The following is a 14,452-nucleotide window of genomic DNA, read 5'->3' as shown; positions in this document are numbered from 1 at the left end:
GTGTATGGATTCTGACTTGGTTTTCAATTCACAATCATTGTTATAAAGACCTGTATAAAGAGTCTCACATTGACTTGCAGGAATGCTCTCTTCCAATAGTTGGCGCTGCAGAGGTATTGTCCCATCTTCCTTATCTGCATATTTCCCAGAGGAGCATGGATGGCCTTATAAGTCTCCTCACACAGCTTTTGGGTACTCTCCTTAAGGATACCCTTCCCGACTCATCCCAGGTTTTCATGATGAAGCTCTATGGAATGAGATGACAATGGTGTTCGCTATATTTTTGGATGTAGATACAGTACAGGGGCCACAATTACCCATGACGACTGGTGTTACCTCCCCACTGTGATGGCTGTGTTTTATACTTTACATGCATCCATACTGAACCATATTGTACGACTGAACTGAAGAATGGGATAGCATGTTACAGGTCCTAATGGGCAAGAAGCTCTCCTTATGGAAATCTTAGTCCACCACCTTATGCAAAGATGCAACTTAACGACCATGTACACATTTATGTATATTTTTCATTTTAATAAATGTGTTTTTGGAATTGAAGACATTTTGTAATTGGTTTGCATTAGCAATTTCTGATTGTTTAACTTCTAGGCTTGTATGTTTTCCAAGGCACTGCAGGCTGGAGGACTGAAAACCTCAACAAATTCTGTCAGTCAGTGTAAACTGACTGGTTGATTCTCAGCTCCTTCCCTGGCCACATCCCCTGTTGTGAGCCTGCACTCAATGTCTTTCCACTGAGCTATTACAGAGGGCTGCATAAAAACAACAGGGATGGTGGAGAGGAGCAGGATAGAGAGCAGAGAAAACTACTATTACAGAAGGAACTATAAAAGCGACAGAGATAGTGGAGGAGATCAGGAAGACAAAGAGCAATGAAAGCTACTATTACAGAGAGCTGTATGACAGTGCTGGGGGGATGGCGGAGATCAGAGCAGAGAAAGCTACTATTACAGAGGGCTGTATGACAGTGCTGGGGGGATGGCGGAGAACAGAGCAGAGAAAGCTACTATTACAGAGGGCTGTATGACAGTGCTGGGGGGATGGCGGAGATCAGAGCAGAGAAAGCTACTATTACAGAGGGCTGTAATTCACTCTTGATGAATTTTTTTGCTTTCATCAGCAGTAAGGGGGAACAGTTCTGTAGCTACTCAAGGAGAGGATGAGTAATAGCTGTGTAGTATTGAGTGGGCGTGGTTATGCTGATTATTTATGGTAACGTATCACTGACCATTTAACCTAATGGCCCTTTTACACGGGCCGATAAATCGGTCAGGTTCCAACACCCCGTGAGAATCTGAATGATTATCATCTGGTGCAAATGCATGAATTAATTTGCTTCTCATTCAGTTTCCGCATGCAGAAAACTGAATGACGAATCGACCGTGTAAACAGGCCACCATTCACTTACAAACAACTGCCTGCTTACTGTGAATGAAGATGGGTGGACTAGAACGATCCCTGGCCCACTCCGCCTCCACTCACTGAGCTCGTTGCTGTGTAGAAGCCAGGAACGATTATCGCTGGGACAACCTACTGGACATCTGCGCCAAACAGGTCATCCCATGTAAAAGGGCCCTACAATGTGATATACAGTAGTCACTGCAACCGCCCCCTAGTGGTACCAGTCAGCCTGCTTTTACACGGAGCGATGACAGAGTTCACAAAACCAAACGATGCCCATTTATACAGGCAGAAATATAGTTCGCAAATGCGTTCGCATACCATTCCATTATTCATATTCCCTGTAGCGGTGAATGACTAAATGATCGCAATTCTCATTCAACGATGTGCGAACGATTATTTTAATGCCTGCATAAAATGAAGGACGAGCAAAAAGTTAACGAATTCTCATTTGTCGCACGTTCATTGGCCGTGTTTACGGTTATCGTTCAAATTGGCACGATCCAACGATTTTTTTTAACGATGTTCCGTGCAAAAGGGTCCCATAGTTTGTCAGTTTATTCCTTCAGCAGTAAGTTATCCGTGCAGGTAATTACGCCAATCACAACAGAAATATTTGCTTACTTTGCCATACAGATTTGTAAAGGGATATTCTAGTCACTAGGCAGCTATATTCCGCATGTTCCCTCAGGTGCTGCTCATCTGTATGCAAATACTCAGGACTCTCCGCGCCGAGAATTAACAGAAGAAAATGTTCTGGAAACCTACTAATTGCCCCGGGGACTGAAAGTACAGGGAAGAGGAAGGAAAACTGAGACTTGCCAATCACTCTGCAGAGGCTAACACAGCTCTGCAGGAGAATACTGCCTTATGACCTGATTGTTGTAAGGAACCCAAAAGTTAGTCACTCCGTCGCTCCAATCAGAAAGTCACTAGTTCTTACCTAGAAGTATAAAAAAACATATAAAAACACTGAAGATTTATGGACATGCCTTTGAAAACATGGACCAAAAAATTACTAAGCCTGCATTTCCTGCGCCGGGCTTAGTACGATTTCCTTGGACGCATGGTGCGCTGAATACATGAAGAGGTGCATGCCAATTTCCCCAGCAGCTCCATGTACCTAGGCGTGTAAAGTATTAAGAAATCTGGCGGTCTGGGCACCACCTCCTAATAAGCCCTGCCCACTTTTTAAAAAAGTGGCAGGATCGGCACAGGCAGGAGAAAATTGCACACGTTTGCACAAAAATTTGCAACTTTTTAATGCCAGAAACTGGTGGAAAAACTTTAATAAACATGCACGATATTTTTAAGGGGTCTCACAAATACCTTCTATTCTAGCATATGGGACCTTCTCTATTGGTCAGAACGGTTAACAAAGAGTGTCTCTCACTCTGGAGGACCTGTCCTGTCCTGCATTGTACAGACAAACCATTGCTATGAATGGGTTCTGTGCAATGCTTTATTTCCCCTGTGGTGGCGCTGCAGGAAAATTAAACACTTAAGGTCAGGCTTCTGCATAAATACAGCTGAGCACGGGGTGTGGGGGAGGGATACTTTGTGATCAGCTTATGCTCAAGGGACCCTTCTAACAAATAGGGATTGTCCAAAGTGGAGAAAACCTTTAACCATATATTGTCTAGAGATAAGTTTAGCAGAAGTCTGCTTCTAGTCTAGTCACTTGATGCTGAGGATATGAATATCAGCTATGCACTAACCAACCGTTATTGCATACAAACGAGCAAATGATGTTATGAGGGTTTACCAAACCAATTCACTTTCTGCTCTCAATCACGAATGTTACTTTGATGCTACTATGGGGTAATGGCTGAGAGTTTAGAATATTTGGCTGAGGTAGACGATCTGTAGCGGTTCAGAACAGAAGCCTATGGTGGCAGCGGTAGTTCTGTAACACGTAGTTGACCCAGCATGACTTTGCTTGGTCTAGTCAAATCATAGACAACCTGTAGCATTATCACTGGGCCTACTTCTCCCATCATGCTAATGCAATTCAACTGACTAGTGGGAAATGTATGGAGATATACTCCTCTACTTGCAATAGCAGCAGTTGGTACTACATATGTATCTAAAAGGGATTGTCCTGTAACCAGACATACTAGCTCCAATAGGGCTGCCTGCATTAAAATAATAAACTGAGATATACTCACCCCTCCATGGCAGTTGGGATCCAGCGCTGCAATCCCGCTGTGGTCCCATTGATTGTTGTGACAAATGATGTCACAGGAAATAAGGTGACCACTACAGTCAATGAGAGCCTGCAGCAGCACCGCTTGTTCTCCAGGTATTGGCACTCACATCCTGAGCTCCATAATATCAGTAGTTTGGGAATGTGAATCTGCAGCCTCTGATTGGCTAAAGTAGTCACATGATTTCATGTCACATTATCTGTCACAACAAGATCACAGCGGGTGATACAGAACTGAGTCCCGGTAGCCATGGAGTGGTAAGTATAGTTCACTTTATTATTTTAATACAGAAGCCAATTAAAGGGGAGTTGGTGGTAACCTCTTTAAAGGGAATGTCCACCTTTTAATACCATGTTTTTTTTTTGTCCTAACGTTCTGTGCTGGTTACTTGTTTTATGCATTTTTGTATTGGTTGTAGTTTTATTATTTTCCATACAGAGCTACCAAGCCCTTATATAAGCAGTATGCAGTAGACTCGTAACTCCCCCTAGTGGTGGCAACAGGCATCTAAAATGTTATTATTTCATTCTTCGGGGGTATTTCCTGAACACTGGTGATCTTACTCCAGTTTTTAACGGTAAGCAGGGTAGAGATGTAACATATTTGTAAAGAGGTACACGCCCCTTAATTAATTTGGTGTATCTCTGGTTGTCTATGCGCCAAAATGCAAATCTATAAGCTGATGTAGGTTTGCTCTATAGTTTACACAAGTTTCCAGAGTAAATTAGACTAAATGCAGGAGGTCATATTTCCTAACCTCTCTGGGAAAGTGACAAGACAATGCAGAAAGGGCAAAAAGTTCCGAAGTACTGTGCAGGTATGGAATCAGCGTATTTCAGTCTGTGAATGCGCTGCGTATTCACGCACTGAAATATGCAATACGGCTGTGTGAAAAAGCTCTAATTCTACATGTGAATTTTGCTGCAGATTTTCAGTGGGCTTCACCCTGCTCATGGAGAGGAGTCAATTTCATAGTGTAAAACCCAAACAATTGACATGTGAATTTAAAATCCGCACTGCAGGTCAGTGTTGCTGCAGATTCCGTGCAGCATGTCAACTGGATTTGTTGAAACACTGCAAAATTTTTTTGCATGAAATTCTGCTGCGTAAAATCCATGGTGTCTACTCCTTGTTTATCTGAACCGATAAAGGGGTTGTCCAGTTGTAAACTACTTATGACCTATCCGTAGAATAATCCATTAATAATAGATTGGCGGGGGTCTGCCGCCAGGGATCCCTGCCGATCAGCTGTTTGCCGGGGCAGTGTGTTCGTACAATGAGCTGATTTCTGCAGGAAGCAGACAGCTCCGTTCTCTCAGCAGTGGCAAGGCTTGGTATTGCAGGCTAAGTTTCCATTTACTTCAATGCAAGCTTGGCCTGCAATATCAAACCTGGCCACTGCAGTGAGAACGGAGTTGTCTGCTTCCTGCAGAAATCAGCTCTGTGCAGGAGCACACAGACCCAGCAAAGAGCTGATTGGCAGGGGTACCATACAAAAGACCCCTGCAAATCTACTATTGATGACCTATCCTGCTGATAAGCCATCAATAGTTTACCCTTTTAAGATTAATAAATGATACTTAAGGGTGCAACTTCACTTTAAAGCCTATGTCACTTTTAACACAACTCAACACATAACAGAGCACATAAACTTTGTGCTTGATTTCTTTTGGTGCGTTCTCCTGTTTCCTTAGTAGATGGGAGTTAGAACAAGTCTGTGCAGTACTCAGTAGCAGTCTCCTATACAGCTTCCTGCGATCAGTTCATGACATGCAGCGTATATACTGAAACAGTGATCACTCCGACAGGAAGACAAGTGGATGCTATGCAACCTGACCTACCACAACCTGCAGAGTACAGCGAGCGGAGTAATAACTCAGGCTATGCCATAGTATGGAATGCTAATGTTACAATGTGTGTGCAGTTACTTAGGCTTTAAACATCATACAATCTGGAAGAATTAAAAACGGTGTCTCTGATTTCTGTCCAGTTGAAAAGTATTCACACGATAATATTACGTCTCTTGAGAAATAATTTAATGTCATTCTTCATGCGATAAAAAAACGACTTTGTAACATGCGAGTGTTAAAAAAATCGAAAATAAAAAAATATAAGGTGCCTTGTGATGCTGGCAGTTTTATGTTTTGAAGCATACAGTCTATACATGATATTACATCATGACTTCTCAAACGTACCTTTTAATAAGCGTCAAATGTATCAAAATATACAGTACTTTTGCATATTAGATATCCATTTTTTTGCCCCTGAGTCAAGTAAAGAGGATTTTACATACAAAGAGGAAAACAGCCATTAAAAGCACTTACAATTTATTTGAAGGTACTTATAAAATGAACGCTTTTGGATTACTTTCCAGGAAGACCAGGGTCAGATTCGTGTCTGTGCAGGGACATATTCCCTTTGTGGTGCATGGAAGAATCTGGTAGAGATGTATGTCTCATTGGGTTGAGATATGATGTACATTGCCGCGGCTGTAGCTCTAGCGGAGGGGACTGGTGCTCGGGATCCAGGAGTGACGTCAGGTTGTCCTCAGATGCGGCGTTGAGATGGATTGCACTAGAGACGGATTCTTTGGGTTTTGGTGTGGGCTTTTCAAAGTCTACAAATTCAGGGCTCTGTAGAAAAAGAATTATTGTATATTACAATCTGACATTCTTTGACTGGAACGCGTGTCGAGGAACACTCCTTGGCGGCCCTCACCTTGACATGTGAGTATTGATTGGATTAATTTTGGCTTCTATTGCTATTTTTAGTAGCATGATTCCCTAAAAATAAGACCTACCCCGAAAATAAGCCCTAGCACAATTTTTCAAGATTTTTGGGGAGGCTTGAAATGTAAGCTCATCCCCAAAATAAGCCCTAGTTTTATTTTTTTTAAAAAGTCAATAGGAATGCATTAGGTGAGTGAGAAGGGCTGAAAAAACATAATTGCTGCATTTTTACAACGCTTTTCACGCAGGTCAACCAAGTCACTTACCCAGCAAGCTCAGTACAGGTCCTCCCCACTGCTCTCCCCGGCGCAGATCCCACAGTCCTCAGCTGCCCACACAGGATCACTTGCTGGTTACAGGATTCATAAATCCCACCTCCACAAAGCGATGACTGTGATTGGTACTTTAAGCTCTGCATTGATTGGCTGAGCAACGCTCGAAGAATCAATCACAGCCTCAACTCAGACAATTCATAAATCCCACCTCCACGAAGGTGTGATTGGTTCTTCAAGCGCTGCTTAGCCAAACAATGCAGCATCTGAAGAACCAATCACAGTCATTGTTTTGTGTAGGCGGGATTTATGAATTCCGTAACCAGCAAGTGATCCTGTTTGGTGGGTGAAGACTGTGGGAACCGCTCCGGGCTCTGGACAGCAGCGTGAAGGACCTGGACCGAGACTGCTGGGTAAAGGAATCGGCTGACCTGCATGAAAATAAGACATTCCCTGAAAATAAGCCCTAGCACATCTGTTGGGCCAAAAATGAATAAAGACGCTGTCTTATTTTGAGGGGAACATGGTACACTGCTATATGTAACAATGTATACTGCCATGTTGAAGTATTATATTCACTGCCTTGCAAAAGTATTCACCCTCTTGGTGTTTTATTGCATTACAACCTGGAATTAAAATGGACTTTAATTTAGATTGTATGTAATGGACCTGACAAAACTGTCCAAATTGTTACAGTGGAACGAAACAAAGTATCTTGCTTATAAAAGAAAAAACTGAAAATTTGAGTTCATATGTATTCACCCTCTTTGTTATGAACCCCAAAATGAGGTCTAGTCCACAGATGTCAAGCTCAAGATCGTTGGTGAAAATGCGTTTGACACCTCTGGTCACATGGGCGATAGGTCTTGCCCTATCTTTTGACGAAAAACGCTGGCTGAAGAAAAAGGGAGGGGTGAGAGTTTACCTGTGAAAGAAGACAGCTGGCTTTAGTTAAGCATTAGCAGTCATTCCGAGGATTTCTGCCAACCGACAGGATGCAGTGCTGCAGCATATTTTTGGAGACTTGATCGCAGCTATTCTTCTTTGATGCGATTTTCTCCTGCGATGCTACCACCGTAAAGACGCATTGTGAATGTACCAGCTACGACTGACCAGTACTGCCCACACAAGCATTTCTGGCCAGTCGGATCAGCACGTAGTGTCTAAGGCTAATGATGCATACTAATGCACGGTGTGCTTCAGGTAGTCAAAGAAGCTGGTGCGCCCATCTTTGTTTGTCCAGGACCGGAGGCTTGCCTTAAGCATGCCCTAAAAACATTTCTTTAGGGAAGCCTACCATATTCCCTCATCTAGCCGATTCCTGTCTGTACGTGTATCCTCCCATTTGCTGCGGGATATGTTGTCGTTATGTAATTAAATACGATTATTACATGTCTGGACGCAGATTACACGTCTTTGCACCATGTTTCGGCGATGCACTTGCCTGTGATGATGGGGAAAAGCTCCGGTCGGTTTTGATAGATGCTCGGGGATGTTGACTCTGCACTTGCCTGACCGCCGGCCTTTGATATTCTGTATTGGCGGTTACCATGCTGTAGGCTGGCGGGACGAGTGACGACGATCTCTGCAGGAGTTGAAGAATAGCTTGGATATCAGCAGTCATTTGTGATTCTAACCTGCAATTAGAAATTAACGATAAATTAATGCAGATGGTAAAAATCATCTACAGTTTTTATTATCCTCAGCGAAGATGCTGGAGAAGTTTGTCTTATTCCAGCAGTTATTATTCTCACTTTTTATCTTGGCCCATATCTCATTAAAATAGGGTTATCAGAGAGCTGCATGCTGGGCCACCTTCAGGCTGTAAGCCTAATGGGTAATAATAAAGTGGGGACATCAGTGGTTAGCATAGGGGCAGAGCATTCCTGAAACCACCAGAGGGAGGTCACTGCAAAGAGATGTGGACAGTTTTCACCGAGTTCTAGAGCAGCCGATATCGATCCATGTATGCAGAGCTCCCCCTAGTGGTAACTATAGGAATCCAAAGTTTTACATCTATTATCTGCAGGAGATTTTGAGCTGTATGAGTGAAAGATAAAACTCCAAACCCAAGAAAATATGTTAGAAAATTTTAAAAAGTACATTTCTAAGTACAACGTGCCACACAACCAGTAAGCATGCAACAAAACCACGTAAGGTCTTAAAGCGAATTGCTGCAGATTTGCAATGTGGCTTTAAACCATTCAGCTTGTACATATGAAAGCATGAAATCACCTGATCAAGCCGTGTGGCTGAAAATCAAATCATGGACTGGTAAAACTACAGTGACACGTAATTGCACCCTAAAGAGAACCAGAATATTAGCAAGCTTCACATGTGAGGACAAATCAATGATTTTTTACTTGTGGACCTATGGGTTATCTGTCACCATTTTTAAAAATTAGTTTCAGAAATGTTTCACCTATACATATGCATAAAAAAACCACTAATTATTTCATAAGCTCTTTTTATTTCTTCAAAACATAAATATTAATAATATTATTCAGGTGGCATAACCACGGCAATAGCCTGCAAGATCGCGTTGAATGAGACCATGGAAAAAGTGGTAACAGAGAACCCGGAGGTACATTTACTTTATTATAGGAGGAAATAGCTCTTCAAGAAACTTCAGAGCATGACAAAACTTTTCCAGATTGTTCCTCTAACGTCCAGCAGAGGGCGAACTTGCATAGCACTTTGCACCTCTAGCCGTTATCTAACTCCTGGATCAGAAACAAGAAGCATCACCATTCGGCTCTGTGTATTAAGTTTTAAATTAATATTGGGAAAATTAGGTTTGCAGGCTCTTTAGCAAATGTATAAATTTCATATGACGTGAGAAATCAGTGTAGACAAAGTAATATGATTTGCTTCTATTGCAAGTCATGTTTGATAGTACTTGAACAAAGCTGCAGAGTAATATTTATGTAGTCACCTGTCTCAAATCTATATCTATCTATTAGAGATGAGCGAACACCAAAATGTTCGGGTGTTCGTTATTCGTAACGAACTTCCCGTGATGCTCGAGGGTTCGTTTCGAACAACGAACCCCATTGAAGTCAATGGGCGACCGGAACATTTTTGTATTTCGCCGATGCTCGCTAAGGTTTTCATGTGTGAAAATCTGGGCAATTCAGGAAAGTGATGGGAATGACACAGTGACGGATAGGGCAGGCGAGGGGCTACATGGTGGGCTGCATCTCAAGTTCACAGGTCCCACTATTAAGCCACAATAGCGGCAAGAGTGCCCCCCCCCCCCCCCCCACTGTCAGCATAAAGATCGTCCTCCTCTGGCACAGCTGTAACAGCTGTAGCAGAGAAGAACGATGTTTGCCCATTGAATTCAATGGAGCGGCAATACAGCATGTTCCACTGAATGCAATGGGCTGCCGGCGATCGCAGGATGAATGGTCGGAAAGGGGTTAAATATATAACCCCCTTTCCTGCAATTCATCCAGAAATGTGTTACACTAAAAATATATACCGGCGTATAAGGCGACCGGGCGTATAAGACGACCCCCCAACTGTCACCTTATACGCCGGTAATACAGTGGAGCAAAGAATAAAAAGCATTACTTACGTTTTTAGATGATCTGCGGCGCTCCTGCAGGCTGTCACTCCCTCCTGGTCCACGGCAGACAAGCTTTCTCCACGAAAGACTTTAAATCCCTGCCTCCAGAAGCACATGTGCCTTCAGCCAATCACAGCCAATGACAATGATGTCATTGAATGGCTGTGATTGGCTGTGTTTCTGGAGGCGGGGATTTCAAGGCTTGAAATCCCCGCCTCCAGAAACACAGCCAATCACAGCCATTCAATGACATCATTGTCATTGGCTGTGATTGGCTGAAGGCACATGTGCTTCTGGAGGCAGGGATTTAAAGTCTTTCGTGGAGAAAGCTTGTCTGCCGTGGACCAGGAGGGAGTGACAGCCTGCAGGAGCGCCGCAGATCATCTAAAAACGTAAGTAATGCTTTTTATTCTTTGCTCCACTGTATTACCGGCGTATAAGGTGACAGTTGGGGGGGTCGTCTTATACGCCCGGTCGCCTTATACGCCGGTATATATTTTTAGTGTAACACATTTCTGGATGAATTGCAGGAAAGGGGTTATATATTTAACCCCTTTCCGACCATTCATCCTGCGATCGCCGGCAGCCCATTGCATTCAGTGGAGTCGGCTGTATTGCCGGTTCCATTGAATTCAATGGGCAAACATCGTTCTTCTCTGCTACAGCTGTTACAGCTGTGCCAGAGAAGAAGGATTTGTCTTCTATATGTTCTCAATGGGGTCAGCGCTGCTGCCGCTGGCCCCATTGAGCGCATATAGAATGCATCCATAGCGAGCAGCGGGAGGGGCAGATTTCAATACTCGGGTGACACCTTATCTCCCCAGCCACTCACAGCAGGGGGGTGGTATAGGGCTTAAACGTTGCAGGGGGAAGTTGTAATGCCTTCCCTGTCTTTATATTGGCCAAAAAAAAGCGCTAACGTCTCAGGGAAGAAAGTTTAATTTACCAGAACACCGCATGGTGTTCGTTACGAATAACGAACATCCCGAACACCCTAATATTCGCACGAATAGCAAGCTCGGACGAACGCGTTCGCTCATCTCTACTATCTATCTATCTATCTATCTATCTATCTATCTATCTATCTATCTATCTATCTATCTATCTATCTATCTATCTATCTATCTATCTCATCTATCTCATCTATCATATCTATCTAGCTATCTCATATCTATCTCCTATCTATCTATCTATCTATCTATCTATCTATCTATCTATCTATCTATCTATCTATCTATCTATCTATCTATCTATCTATCTATCTATCTATCTATCTATCTATCTATCTATCTATCTATCTATCTATCTATCTATCTATCTATCTATCCTGTCCCACCAGAAGCATTTGGACATCTCTATTAATAAAATGGATTGTGTTCTAAACCATGCAACATAAGATGTAGACTCTTGAAGGTGTCATCCATAGTTTGTGATGGGAACTGCACGCTACTGGATATAGGGGTTATTTTGCTGCACACAAGCCATCCATCACGAAGTGTAATGCATCGGCCACATACATACATACACACATATATACATAATTACACATACATACACACACACATACATACCCCAGGGCCCGGAGCACTTTTCCGTGTGGGAAGTGCAGCAGGGCTGGCAGCCGAAGCCGCCGTACAGCAGGAGGCAGGAGCAGTACGATTGTGACATAATCATCTTGCTCCACACCGTGCCAGGTCGTGCGGCTGCCTCACTCCTCCTGATTCCTCTTCTATGCTTCCTCTCCGGCTGGTCGCACTGTGGGCTGCGTGATCGGTGCGGTGCTGCCGACAGTGCGACCAACCGGTAATGCACTGATTGTGAATATGTATATGGCTCCAGGCCCCCTCACCACAGGGGCCCGGTCACCATTGCAACCCCTAATGGTATGTCTATGATCAGCCCGTATACAATGGGGCAAAGAGCAACATCATTGGATAGTTGAGCAGTGGAAGAACATTCTATTGAGTCATGAATCACACTACTCTACCTTCCAATCAGATGGGTGTACCTGGGTGTAGAGGAGCCTGGGAAACACCTTCTGCCTGAGTGTGTGGTGCCAGGCTACACCTACACCCAGGTACACCCTGTGTTAAGTACAGCGGAGGTTCCGTTATGGTCTGGGGATGTTTTACATGGCATGGTCTCGGTCCATTGGTTGTAGTGGCAAGAACCATGAACACGGAGATGACCCGGACAACTTATAAAATAATGTGCTGCTGACAATGTGGCAATACTCTGGGAATGGTCGGCCATACTTCCAACAAGACAACATACCTCGTCACAAATCCAATGCTGTTTTACATTGGTTTGAGGATATGAATGCGCCATGATTGGACCGGCTGCACAGAGTCCTGACCTGAACCTACTGAACATCTCTGGGAGGAACTGGAATGTTGGGTCAGGAAATGTGAACAGCATCCTTTTTTTGACAGAATTCACTAGATGTTTACAGGATGAATGGAGGGAAATACTAGCTGAAGTGTATCAGACATTAGTAGAAAGTATTCCACAGAGAGTATCTGATGTTATTAGAGCCAAAGGAGCCCCACTAGGTATTACCATATGGAAGTAAGTGCTACTCTTTATTCTTGTCAGGTATCCAATTACTTTTTGTTATCTATCTATCTATCCAATATCAATCTCATATCTATCCATCTATCTATCTAATATCAATCTCATATCTATCTATCTATCTATCTATCTCATATCTATCTATCTATCTCATATCTATCTATCTATCTATCTATCTAATATCAATCTCATATCTATCTCATAGCTATCTAATATCTATCTATCTTGTAGACTTAAAGGGGTTTTGTCATAAAAAAAACATATTATACTCCCCTATTTCTTCCCCGTTAGTCTCCTTACCGCATCTTCTACTGGCTGACCTTCTGTAGTGCCCCGGGTCAGCTTACCACAAGCTGGCCTGGCTTGTTATGAAGCTGGCATTCCTCACATTCCTTCCAGCTGAGTCAGTGAAGGTCAGGTTCTGTGCTGTAGCGTTCACTGGCTAGGAAGGAATTCTAATCTATTGCCGAGACAGCTTGCATGAGCAGTCTTTGAAGTAGATCGGCACTCCCCCTGCTGGCTTGTGAGCTGTGATGTAATGTAAATTGGCTGACAGGAAAGCGATTGCCAACCAATGTATGTAACGTCACAGGAAGGAGAGGAATTAGCCAGCTGGAGGTGAGGTGACATCCCCAAGGACTGCAGGAGACAGGAGAAGATCAGTGAGGTGAAGCTCTGGTAAGTAGACTGACGGGGGAAGAATAAGTAAGTATAGAATTTTTTTTTTTTAATGCCAGATCCCCTTTAAGTTTCTCTTTTAACAGCCTCTTCTTGGTTTAAGATTAACTCGTGGGTTAAATGAGTTTTCCAGCACTTTCACGTGATGGTCTATCCTTATCATTGACGATCAATGTATGATCGGAGCAGATCTGGCTTCCAGGAACACCACCAGTCAGTAGAATAAAGTAATTGCACTGTTTATCTATGCTCGGCGCCATAATTGTGTGTGTGGCTCTGCTTATTACAATAGCTCAGCCCTCTACACAGCACCCCACTGATGATTCTATACTGATGGCCAATCTCAGACAATCCCTTTAAAATAACTACGCTAAACCTTGGCTCTTCTACAATGACAAACTCATACCGGATACAAGGCAGTATTATTAGTACAGAGACGATTAAGAACGCGTTCGGTATTAGTGAGATACTTGGAGGATGTTCAGTTATGAATAAGAGAAGTAATTAGGTCTCTTAAAGAAAAGTTCTGGCAATTTCTTCCAGATTCAATTATTTCTGCAGTCATCATGTGAGGCAGAAAATCTAAGGTGACATTGTCCCATTTTCTCTAACTCTCGCCACTTGAGATAATCGTCCATGTATATGACATTCTTCGCTTCTTTTTTTTAAAATCCAGCTCCAAAATGAAGGCCCAAGGCGCCCGCCGAGGCTTGTGGCCAGCTAGAGCTGGGTGGTAAAGTACATAGTCACATGGAGCATTAGCCACTATCATACAGACAAGGCAAACCCCCTCAAGCTCATCACACCAAAAAATGGAGACCGCTCGGCAGGACATCGCTGCAAGAGCATGAGAAGCAAGATTTCTACTATGCGCCACATCAAGGAGTGCGCCAAGTCTTTTCTTGACGGTTCATATGGAATCCATGTAGAATCGGAGGCATGCATTGTACAATATGGGCCCATAGAAGACTAAGAGATACGTATTACCGATATTTACAACACAGA

General features: G+C 43.2%; 1 protein-coding gene across 2 annotated transcripts in view; it reads right to left on the bottom strand.

The window, feature by feature from the left end:
• Nucleotides 1–5,751: 5,751 nt before the first annotated feature.
• KCNH7 (potassium voltage-gated channel subfamily H member 7) overlaps nt 5,752–14,452 on the bottom strand; it is a 397,870-nt gene continuing 389,169 nt past the window's right edge. For both annotated transcript variants that reach the window (XM_066575930.1, XM_066575931.1), the window contains 2 exons: nt 8,072–8,264; nt 5,752–6,259 (listed from right to left, as the gene is read on the bottom strand). In XM_066575930.1, the coding sequence (XP_066432027.1) occupies nt 5,990–6,259; nt 8,072–8,264 (463 nt within the window). In that variant the 3' untranslated portion in view covers nt 5,752–5,989. The remainder of the gene's footprint in view (nt 6,260–8,071; nt 8,265–14,452) is intronic.

This window comes from Eleutherodactylus coqui, chromosome 8, assembly GCF_035609145.1.
Source record: "Eleutherodactylus coqui strain aEleCoq1 chromosome 8, aEleCoq1.hap1, whole genome shotgun sequence".
In the NCBI taxonomy this organism is placed as follows: domain Eukaryota; kingdom Metazoa; phylum Chordata; class Amphibia; order Anura; family Eleutherodactylidae; genus Eleutherodactylus; species Eleutherodactylus coqui.
Note: the sequence above shows the minus strand (reverse complement) of the source record. Positions and strands in the feature narration are given on the sequence as shown.